Consider the following 11,737-nt stretch of genomic DNA (forward strand, 5'->3'; position numbering starts at 1 on the left):
GGCCTGCCCTCGCACCACGGGCGCCCGGCCGGCCTGCTGCCTCACCTCTCCGGGCTGGAGGCGGGGGCGGTGGGCGCCCGCAGGGACGCCTACCGCCGTTCCGACCTGCTGCTGCCCCACGCGCACGGCCTGGATGCCGCGGGCCTGGCCGAGAACCTGGGGCTTCACGACATGGCCCACTCGATGGAGGAGGTGCAGGTGAGCCCCGCCGCGGCTCCCTCCGGACCCGATTGCGCTGCGGCCTTCCATCCCCGCCCTGGGCCCCGCCAGGCTCCCCCGAGCTTAAAGGAGATTTTGTCGTTTCTCCCCCAGAATGTGGACAACCAGCACCTGCTGCTGCAAGATCAGACGGTTATTCGCAAAGGTAAGTGGAGCGAGAGGCTCTTCCCCTGGGCTCACACAACCTGGCCTTGGAAGCATTCCCTCACGGGCGAGGTGGGGGTGTTTGGCCCGCGTGGGTCAATTGTAGCAGAAGGAGCCGATTTGCCAAGGAAGCTAGGTTACGGGGGGAGGAGAGAGGATTTATTTTCCACCCGACGATGCCCTGGGTGGAATCTTAAGCGCCCTCTCTGAATCTCCCGAGTTGTTACTTACTGCCTGGTTTTTTCCTCGGGGAAATGTTACTCCTTGAATTGCAGAGGTTGTTTCACAGTGTTTGAGGAGTTAACACTGATTTAGTTTGAAAAAACTACACGCACACAATTCCGTTGAGTGGCTGGTTCTGTGACCGTTGTTGACGACAAGGGGTGGTGATTTTTTGATTTCAAACATACAGAAAGGGTCCATTCTCACCTGCATGAAAAGTTTTGTAACAGTTTGACCTACCAAGGAAGCGGAACAGAGCCCTAAGGAACAGAGCTGTTGGGGTCTGGAGAGGTGGGAGTTTATAGGATGAGGGAGGAGAAGGAGATTTAGAAAATTGGATTACTTGGTCAGTGAGTGGCTCATGAAATTAAATTATACACTGACAGGCTTGCCACCAGTCTGAAGTACTATAGGCCCAAATTAAAGGTAGCTGCGGTCTGTTACTGGAAGTGTTTTAAGTAGGTTAGGGATTGAGGGGAAAATGGGTGTGGAAGAAAAGCTTGGAGAATAAACTAAAATTTCCAGTACACTTAGAATAGGTTAGTTTGCACTATTAGATATATTGTGATCAGTTACACTGAAGGGTTTTGGCAAAAGCATCTGATTTTTTTGGTTGTTTGAGTGAGAAAAAAAAACTTACCATTAATTTAGTATTGAAGCAGTCTTCTAAAAACAAATGTAATTAGATTTAAGCAGTGGCTAGAAGATGAAAAACTGCTCCAAGCCTGGGATCTAGACTGATTAACTTCCCGAGGTGTTAACTTGTGAATTTCAGATTCGATTTATCTCTGAAGAATGTGGCTTTTTAAAAATAGTCTGCTTGCGATTTGTAGTCTCCCGGCCCCTGGCCTGCAACATCATTTGTCTAACGAGCACTTTCAGCTTTGGTTAGTGGCTTCCAAGTGGGGGGGGGTCTCTTGCTTGGAGGCAACTCTGACTGCCAGTTCTGGTCTGCATTCTCAGGTCCTATTTCCATGACCAAGAACCCCCTGAGCCTCCCCTGTCAGAAGGAACTGGAGGGAGCCGTGATGAATCCCACCGAGGTCTTCTGCTCCGTCCCTGGAAGACTGTCTCTCCTCAGCTCCACGTCTAAGTATAAAGTGACAGTGGCTGAAGTCCAGAGGCGATTGTCCCCGCCTGAGTGCTTAAATGCCTCATTACTGGGAGGTGTTCTCAGGAGGTACTTGGGGGAGGTGGTCTGGGCCTGGTGGTTGGGTGGTTGAAAGGGAAAGTATCAGGGCTGGGAGGTATTTTTTTTTTTAACATTTATATAACTTTCACCTAACGCTGAATTCTAATTGGCCCCAAGAGGTTTTAGTACATTGTCTCTTTTACAAAGTGTCAGGTGTAGAAGGAAGTGCTAAAACATAGCTAACAAATTATCATTTGGTTAGAATTTGATTCTCTGTATGAAGCGGTGGCATCTGTATTGAGGGAAGGGGAGAACCATGAGTTTTGTCCCCCCAGGGAGCTTCTGTGGGACCACTGTAGTTTGAACAAGTGAGAGTTATTTGGTCCAGTACGACTTGCAGTGTTCTGTGATTTAATTTTTTTTTGAAGTTGGTGATGCTAGAATTTTTCTGATTTTGAAGTTGATGGGGATGAATTAATTAAACAGGACCTCCGTTTCACTTTTGATTATGGTCCATGTGATGCAGATGGTTTTTTTGATGGATTTCGAAGTTGACAGCAGCACTTCAGGAATTCAGAATTTTTAAAGTGTGGTTTCCTGAGAGTAGCCAGAGTCAATTTTACTTTTACTCAGAGCCAAGTCGAAAAATGGTGGTCGGTCCTTGCGAGAGAAGCTGGACAAGATTGGGCTGAATCTTCCTGCCGGGAGACGGAAAGCCGCTCACGTGACTCTCCTGACATCCTTAGTAGAAGGTCAGTGCGGTTCTGTTTTCGTTTTTTTTTTGGTGTTTTTAATTTGTGCTGTCTTTAATACTTTCTGAAAAGCCAGAAAACAACTCTTAAAACTCCTCAGTCACAAACAGAGATGAAAGCAATTTGGAGTGTCCCGAGTTTATTGCAGTGAATCACAATAATAACATTTAAATATCTGGCTGTCCAGGATTCCCCAGAGAATCAATGTTAAAAGGAAACTGTTTTTGCCAGGCACAGTGGCTCAGGCCTGTAATCCCAGAATTTTGAGAGACAGCGGTGAGAGGATTGCCTGAGCCTAGGGTTTGAGACCCGCCTGGGCAACTTGGTGAGACCTCGTCTCTACAATAAATCAAAAAATAAGCCGAGAATGGTGGTGTGCACCTGTAGTCTCAGCTACTCGGGAGGCTGAGCTAAAGGATTGCCTGAGCCCAGTAGGTCGAGGCTTTAGTGGCTATGAGCGTGAGTGTGCCACTACACTCCAGCCTGGGCAACAGAGTGAGGCTCCGATTTAAAAAAAAAAAAGCAACACTAAAAGCTTGTTACTCATTGGTAGACAAAGAAGTAACTTTCTGGGTTTTCCTAGCTGTGGGTTACTGAGATTGCGGTCAGTGAAGGAGAACCCCTTGATACAACGAGACTGGCCCAATTCACATTCTTTCTCCCTTTCTCCCAATTGATACAATGGGACTGGCCCAATTCACGATTCTTTCTCCCTTTCTCCCATCCAAAGACAAAAGGCCTGGAGCCCCTGGCCCATGCAGGAGCCCCTCTCCAGTCCTGAGATAGTAGGACATGGCATTTCAGCTTCTTTGAATGGGGGACCCTTCCCCCAACCTGGAAAGTAGCCAAGAACACAGCACAACCTTTAAAAGGGTCTTGAGGCTGGGTGCGGTGGCTCAAGCCTGTAGTCCCAGCACTTTGGGAGGCTGAGTCAAGAGGATTGCCTCAGCCCAGGGGTTCGAGACCAGGCTAGCCTGGGCAACTTGGTGAGACCTCGTCTCTAACAGTACATCAAAAAATCAAAAAATTAGCCAGGTGTGGTGCACCTGTAGTTCAGGTTACTTGGAAGACTGAGGCTGAAGGATGGCCTGAGCCCAGCAGGTCAATGTTGGGGTAGCCGTGAGCAAGCCACTGCACTCCAGCCTGGGTGACAGAGTGAAACTCTGACTCAAAAAAAGGGGTGGGGGGGGGCTTGAGGGAAAAGTAAAATACTTTTTTGAAAACAAAATAAGCACGTTGTTACTGCGTACAAAAGAGTTGACCCCTGAGCAGCTTTGTGCTGGGGAAGCCAGACAGAAGCGTGTTCCTGGTAGCAGTGCCATCTTTTAAAGACTTTCTGTCCCTGGTCTCACAGTGTGACTGCGGTGCTCAGGGACTTGGCAGAGTCCCTGCTTTACCTTTTTACAAGGGTCTGGGGAGGTCAGAGAACAGCTGTCCCGCATGGAGAGTCTTGGATTCTGGGTTTTCTTGCTAGCCAGGCAGGGGTGCTTGAATAAGTTTGTGTTCCCGAACAATGGCTCTCCAATGCTGACTCAGTAAAGTAAATCAGGGCCCCCTCGCTATCTGGGTTTTTGAAAATCTTTCCTGGCTTGCACCCTGGAGCCAGGGCGAGGTACCTCTCTGGTGGGAGGTGACTCCTATGGTCTTCCTCTGCTCCCTGAATATCTTGGACAAGGGGAGGGTCTTCCAAGTTGGTAGCTGGAGCCCCCTACCTTTATTTCCAAAAGGGAGCACTCCCCTCACTTTGGTTTAGAGATCTGCCCCCTTCACGAATAGGGCACTTTAAAGAAAGTAAAAGTAAGATGTCAAGGACTTTTGTCAGTTTTAGAGAGAAGTGACCAGTTGGCTTTGTCAAACATGGTCATCTCCCTTAAAGGATCTGGCTTCCCCCAAATGTTAACCATTTATTATCAAGGGAAAGCGTGAGTATGTCTGTTTGCTGGGCTGCGGACTGGTAAACATTTTTCTGGTAAACTGTCCCTTGGTATCCATGGGGGGGTTCGGGATTGGTTCCAGGACCTTCCTTGGTCCCCAAAATCTGAGGGATGCTCAAATCCCTTATATTAAATGGTGCAGTTTGCATATAACGTACACACATCCTCCCATATACTTTAACGCATCTCTAGATTATCCTGAAAATGCGTAATAAAATGTCAATGATGTGTACATAGTTCTTTAATTGTATTGCTTTGGGAAGCGTAAGAAAAAACACGTGTTAAGTACAGATGCCACCATCTGTTCCCCCCTCCCCCGAATATTTCATCTGAGCTTGGCTAGATTTGGAAGCCATGCATATGGAGGGCTGGCTGTACAGCTGCAAGTGTCGGGACTTTTTTTGCTCACGTGGTGTGATCTGCACCCTAGTATTCCTGGGGTGGAAGTACCTGGGAAGTTCTGCCTGCCAGCCGACTTGTTGGCCCTGTATTTGATTTCATGTTAGCATGCAAAGTGACTGGTGCCAGAAAGGGATAGGACACTAGCTGGCGGTGACTGCAGCCATCCTAAGCCTGCTACCGATTATTCTAGGTGAAGCCGTTCACTTGGCTCGAGACTTTGCTTATGTCTGTGAAACCGAATTTCCTAGTAAACCAGTGGCAGAATATTTAACCAGGCCTCATCTCGGAGGACGAAATGAGATGGCAGCTAGGAAGAACATGCTGCTGGCGGCTCAGTAAGTATCTAGACTTGAACTTGATGAATAAATGCTCCAGAAGTTGAGGATTCAGCATGGTCCTTAGGGCTCAGAAAGGAAATCTCCGTGAGTTAGGGTGTAGCGGGATGCTTCTTTACTCTCATATGTATGATTTAGCGGAGTGTGTTACTCAGTTTTTTTGAGCTGCTTCAGATAGCTCAAAATAGACCAGCCACCCTTTCATGACTGTATTTGCATATCTGAGAAAAATGTGTGGAAAACTGATTTGTTTTGTCACATTCAGTAAAGAGAGATTACCATGTGCCTTCCACCTCCCAATAGCGAGACTTTTGTTTTTCAAATGTGAAGATCAGGGTGGGTTTGTAGGAGACATGTGGGCACATTAAAATGCCTCAAAAGCTATTTCACGCAGCTGTGGAATTTCTCATAGAAACTGACAGTGAGTTAGAATCAGGGTAAATGAAGCAGAACTAGCCAAGCCAGGAACTGGGGCACGGGAGGTCGCCATGAACCAGGCTGTGGAGAGAGGCTCAGGAGGGTGCTTGATTCTCGGCTCCTGGCAGGATTTGTTTATCGGAACCGACTTGCACCAAAGTAAACTGTCCCTTAACCTGGACTGGAATCCTGACCCCACCATTTACTGGTCCTGGTGACCTTGGCCAGTTGACTGGGGTTACTGTTATCTAATTGCAATGAGAATTAAATGAGGTAGTGCACTGGTAATAGATAATAGGTGCTAAGTGCAGCAGTAGGCTATTGGTATTAAGATTCTCCTTCCTTGGGTCAAATAGGTCTGATTAGTCTCCCAGGTGTCATCCTTAGGGTGATTTGTTCTGTCTTCCTTACCCGTAAAGAGCTAGATAGAACTCACTGGAGTCCATTGACTGTCTTCACAGGCAAGTATGTAAAGAATTCACAGAACTTCTTACTCGAGATCGGACACCCAACGGAAACAACAGACCCACGCCGGTCTTGGAGACAAACATACAGAACTGCTTGTCTCATTTCAGCCTGATTACCCACGGGTTTGGCAGCCAGGCCATCTGTGCCGCGGTGTCTGCAGTGCAGAACTATATCAAAGAGGCCCTGGCAGTCATAGACAAATCCTACATGAACCCCGGAGACCAGAGTCCGGCTGATTCTAACAAGACGCTGGAAAAGATGGAAAAGCACAGGAAATAAACGTGGGCCGGAACTCTAAGGGTCAGAGAGTCAGTGAGGAAGAGAACTGAAGAATCCTTTTCCACCTGGCACCCCAGGAACCCGTCCTGGCCTGTGGAAAGCGTTTGGGACCTCCTTGCTGTTGAAAGGGCCTCCTTGATTTCGCGATCTGCAGCCATCTTGACACGCTCTCTGGGATTTCTGGTTTCTCTAGTGCTGAGGTATCACCTAACTTGGAAAGTTTTCAGGAGGTGACAAGTCCTGGTTCTTCATTCATTAAACTTTGGTTTTAGTTTTTTGAACCCCATTCTCTGAAAGTGGTGCTACAAGTTTTAGAACCTTTTACATAAATCCCCCGGGCTGACAAAAAACCCACACACTTAGCTGTTGAAATGTCATAGGGATGTGGTCCAGATCAACAACAACTTTTGCAGTGTTAGGGTAATGACTGGCTTTTGTGTCCACTTAAATATTTATCTTTAAAAAGTGTCTAGCTTCTTCAGGTAGGTGGTATTTGACACACTTTAAACACCGCATTCAAAGGGGGCTTTCTGGTTTTTAGGAACTTGTAGAAACAAAGCCTGCTGATTTTTTTTTTTTTTTTTTTAACTTTGAAAGTTAACTCTTTAAATGGGAGACTCTTTGAAATGACATGTTCCTTTAAGGTACTGAAGCTTTATTTGCATATTTATTTCAGATGTTTCGAGTAAACTTGAAAAAGGGCAGGCATGAAGCAATGTGCCTGTCACCCCTAAGTCCCCATGGAGTCTCTATGTGTTGAAACAGTGTGTTGCGTGTACAGATTTTATTTATGCGTAATTTAATGGGGTCTGTAAATAACTGGTGCACTTCTTACAACTTTTTGAGAAAAATGGGATTTGATTTTTAATGACTTTTAATGGTGATGGGGTAATCTATGGCACATCTTAAGGTTTTACTTATATGTACACAGGGTATTCAGAATTAAGAGGACACTGGGCTCTGTTCTGGGCTTGGAAGATTCTATTCTATTGAAGCTCTCTGTTCAGAAAGCAATAACTATCACATTCCTGTGGGGCTGAACCCTAAGATGCGTGTGCGGTACAGTGTGTGTGTGTGGGTGAAATGGAGATTTAGGACTGAACTCCATGCCTGTAAATGTTCCCCCAAATAATTGTGTGTATGATATCTGTATAATAAAAGCATTCTCAATAGAATCTGAAAGTCTGGCTATAGTTTGATTTGTTATTGTTATTTTTGCCTCTAAGATGAGTGAAAATAGCCAATTTATGTCTTGACTGGGAACTGAGTTAATAGGGTAAACAGGAAAGTTTCATTTTCTCTCCTTAAGGAGACACTGTTCAACTGTCCCAGGTCCTTTCTTTATCACCAGTGTCTCTCAAATGCTGTACTATTTTATTACCCCAGGGATGCTGGGAAATGTCTGAGGGCAGTTCATTGACATTTTGCTACATGTTATGGAAGGTACATCAGTGAACTTTTCGGTGTATCTCGTTGCCATATGCTGGTCAGGAATGGGAATTAAGCGATCGCAGGTATTTCTTGTGCAGATACTTTGCAGGGGGACTTGGCATTCAGTCAAATGCAAGCAGTGAACTGTCGGATATCAGTGTTTTGTGGTAATGGAAATTCTCCATCTTTGGAAACGATTTTCAGGTAACAAAGGCGTCCTGGTCCTTTTAGGTCATTTTTATTTGCCCATGGGGTGAATCAGGTTGAATCTTGGTTAGCTACTCCGAGTTGGGGGTCTACTCCGGGTTGGGGGTCGGCTGGATATTTTCAAGGATCTTGGATGCCCACTGCCAGTACTTGATTTAAAATTGAAGTGGCCTGGCAGCTCCTCCAGGAAGAGATAGGCTTAGAGTTGGCCATGTGTGGCCGAGCTTCAAAGGGAAATGGCAGCTGTAGGATTTTCCACATAGGACAAGGCTGTTGCTTCAATGCCAGGCTTTATAATCCTTAATTTATAATTCTCTACCAAATGTTCTACAGTTCCTGACTTCGTGTTGGCATTGGATGCTATGAAGTAATTTAAACCCTGCCAGCCTATTACTTGCCTCTTGGCAACTCATCCTGGGCCGCTGAACGTTCCTATTAAGTTGGATTTATCTGGTTGATAAAAGGTCATGACTGCTTTTTAGAGCAGCGAAAAGAGGTCTTAGGTTGGTAATATTGCTCAATCAAGACTTGAGATGTTGGGGTGTCAGGAGGAAGTAAGTTATGGGGGCAAAGGGTTGAAGGAAGAGACTTTGCTTATCAGCATCTTAACTTGCTTTTGGACTAGAGTCTGGCTCATAGGAGCTGTGCTGAATTGCAATACAGACAATGTTCTGGAAATGCTCCAAAGTCAACCAAGGCTTGGAGTGAGTCATACGCATGTTCCTTGTGCCTGGCTCCTTGCTGAGTTTTCCTTGGTCCTCCTTCCCACTGGAAAGTCGAGGACAACCACCGGGTTGGTACATAATAATACCTGGCTTTTCTTCCCAATAGCTCTGAGCTGATGCCGGGGTAAACGACCTGGCATCCAGGATCCCACTGAAACATCAGTCTCCTCAGGTTTCCCATCAAGCTCCTGCTCCTTTGGAAAAGAAGGGTTCCCCTGCCCTTTGGCATGAGGTTGGAAGACCTTTGCTTCTCATGGGCCAGGGTGGGTTTTGTTTTAAGCCCTGTGTTAATGAGAATCACTCTCCCTTTTTCCTCTGCCCTGTTCCCTCTGTTGCTCACTGGCTGGGAAGCTATGTCTGCCCTCTAGGGAGCAGTGAGGATGCTTCCTTTTTTTCCCTGGTTGCACTGAAGGAACCCCATCAGTAGTCTGAAGGCGCACACTCTCTATAATTCATTTGCATAAGAGACTCCAGATTGTTCATCTGTTGATTGGAGGTTTGGCTATCCAGGGCCCTGGCACTCAGTGGGCTCCCCCCTGTGGGCTCTCGAAAAGGACTGTATTTTCCAGAGCAGTTCATGGTTGTCTTATTGTCCGTGTGTGCACAATTTAAGTCATGGATTGGTAAAGGGACGATGAGTATTTCTCGTTTGAAACGATTCTATAACAATGGCCATCATTCTTTTCTCTTCGGGGGTCTAGTATCAGAGCAAACTCTGAGACCCAAGGTTCTTGTATTTGAATGTTAAAAAACAAAACAAGGTAGGGTCACGGACGAGGGAGAAACAAAGAGGAACTTCTCAGGGCTTGGCAGCGCTTAGGTTTCTGAGCCATGGCCTGTTTCCCTGGGGAAGTGTTGGCAGCTGTGCCTATTTAAAGAGGCTGTGTTTCTATCCCAGGACTTCTGAGTGTTTCTCCAGTCTCTTCTGTTTGCAGGTTGGTGGAGTGTCTTGTGGCAGTTCAATTTGCCTTCCTTTGCAAGTAGATGGAGTCCTTGGAAGCAGCTGCCGTTGACCAAAGAGGGAGAGAGCAGCCTGAGGTTCCTTTGCGTGTGTTCAACAGGTGATGGAACGTGACTGTGACCCTTAACAAAGTCTTTCCTCACCAGCTGAGTGGAGTGGGTGGTGAGGGTTTTCCCCTTAGTTGGAGGTAAAGGAAGGTTTGCTTTCAACATTTCGATGCTGCAATGCTTGCTTGAATCTGCACTTCTCAGGAGTGGGTGTTGCTCTTGGATGATAATGTCAATTGTTGACTTATCTTTTTCAGAGCTCAGGATACCTTGGGTTTCTCTTCTAGTTAACAACAGACCGCACTTCTTCTCTGAAAGCTACAGGTCACCACCACCCTCTGGGAGGCTTGGTGACGCCTGAAGCCATCAAACTCATCCCTTCTTGGTTTTGCCAACCCAGGCTGCCATCATGTCCAAGGTCTATACTGGTGGTGATGCTGGTGGGTCACACCTTGAAATTCTTTGTCCGCCAGTTATGTGGAACATGATCTTCTGCAGAAACAGACTTGACCTTAGGCTTTTTAAAAACTGCTGTCATGTTAGAGCGCATAGTTTCATGGAACACGTGATTATTTTTTGTCCAGTCACAAACACTGTAATTTCCTGGCTGATTTTGGATAACGCTTTGATGGGGAAAGTGGATAGAAGAAAAATGTGGAAACTAAATAGAGTTGAAAGGCATAATTCCAGGGACCTGTCCAAGAAACAGCTTTGTGAAGAATATTCACAAGGTTAAATCTCAAGAGCTTTTTTTTTAAAGAGACATGTAGTGTTTCTTTGTGGCTTCTCAACATTTTCCAGGGAGATCTTGGCCATTGGGAATGAGCCTCACAAGTGTGAATGTGACAGTGGGGTGGGCTGACGAGGACACTTTGGTGTCCGACCCTCTCTGAGACTTGAAAAGATTTGGAACTTCATGGGCATTAGGGGTTCAATTGTTTAAAAAGATATGTTCAAGTTTTAACCTCCAGTACCTCAGAATGTGATTTTATTTGGAAATAGAATTGTGGGTAATTAGATGAGGTCCAGCCAGGTGTGGTGGCTTGCTTACACTGGTAATCCTGGCACTTTGGGAGGCTGAGCTGGGAGGATTGCTTGAGTCCAGGATAGCAAAGACCAGCATAGCAAAACCTCGTCTCTACAAAAAAATAAAAAAATCAGTGGTGCCCACCTGTAGTCCCAGCTACCTGGGAGGCTGAGAAGGAAGAATCACCTGAGCCCAGGAGGTAGAGGATGCAGTGAATTGTGAGCGTGCCACTGCACTCCAGCCTGGGGGACTAAAATAAAAAGACAGGGCCATACTGGAGTAAGGTGGGCCTTAATCTCATATGACTGTCCTTAAAGAGACAGACACAGACAGGGGATAGTGCCATGGGATAACAGAAGGAGAGATGGAGGGATAAAACCACCAGGCCAGGGACATCCAGGGACTCCAGCCACCAGAGCTGGCAGAAGCAAGGGTTCTCCCTGTAGATGTAGAGGGATGTAGAGGGACCTGGCCCCATGATATTTGGGCTGTGGATTTCTAGCCTTTAGAAATGAGACATTTTTGTTTCAAGTCCCCTGGTTTGTGGCACTTTGCTGTGGCTGCTGCAGGATACCGGACCATGGGTAAGTCCTTTTTCTTTGTTACCTTCTTCCCATCAATCTTTCTGTGGGCTCCACTTAAAAAATGTTGTTTATTATTGTTTGTTTTCGAGTTGGAGTCTCATGTCATCACTCAGACTGGAATACAGTGGCACAATCATGGTTTGCCATAGCCTCTACGACCTGGGTTCAGGTGATCCTGCCTCCTGAGTAGCTGGGACTACAGGTGTGTGCCACCATATCCAGGTTTTTTGTTTTTGTTTTACAGAGATGAGGACTTGCTATGTTGCCCAGGCTGGTCTCAAACCCCTAGGCTCAAGCACTCCTCTTGCTTCGGCATCCCAAAGTGTTGGGATTACAGGTGTGAGCCACTGCGCCCAGCCCGGCTCTTTTTTTTTTTTTTTGAGTTGGAGTTTTACTCTGTTGCCCAGACTGGAGTGTAGTGGCCGCTCCCGGCCACCGCAGCCTCGACCTG

General features: G+C 46.5%; 1 protein-coding gene across 1 annotated transcript; it reads left to right on the forward strand.

The window, feature by feature from the left end:
- Positions 1-6: 6 nt before the first annotated feature.
- Positions 7-6,581, forward strand: TFAP2C (transcription factor AP-2 gamma). Its single transcript, XM_008048051.1, has 6 exons — positions 7-198; positions 313-364; positions 1,549-1,765; positions 2,351-2,469; positions 4,996-5,140; positions 6,019-6,581. Exons 1-6 carry the CDS (start codon positions 172-174, stop codon positions 6,302-6,304), a joined length of 846 nt encoding a protein of 281 aa, XP_008046242.1. The 5' UTR covers positions 7-171; the 3' UTR covers positions 6,305-6,581.
- Positions 6,582-11,737: the final 5,156 nt, after the last annotated feature.

The sequence above is a fragment of the Carlito syrichta genome, unplaced genomic scaffold (genome assembly GCF_000164805.1).
Source record: "Carlito syrichta isolate Samal-C Ts95f unplaced genomic scaffold, Tarsius_syrichta-2.0.1 Scaffold120481, whole genome shotgun sequence".
NCBI lineage: Eukaryota > Metazoa > Chordata > Mammalia > Primates > Tarsiidae > Carlito > Carlito syrichta.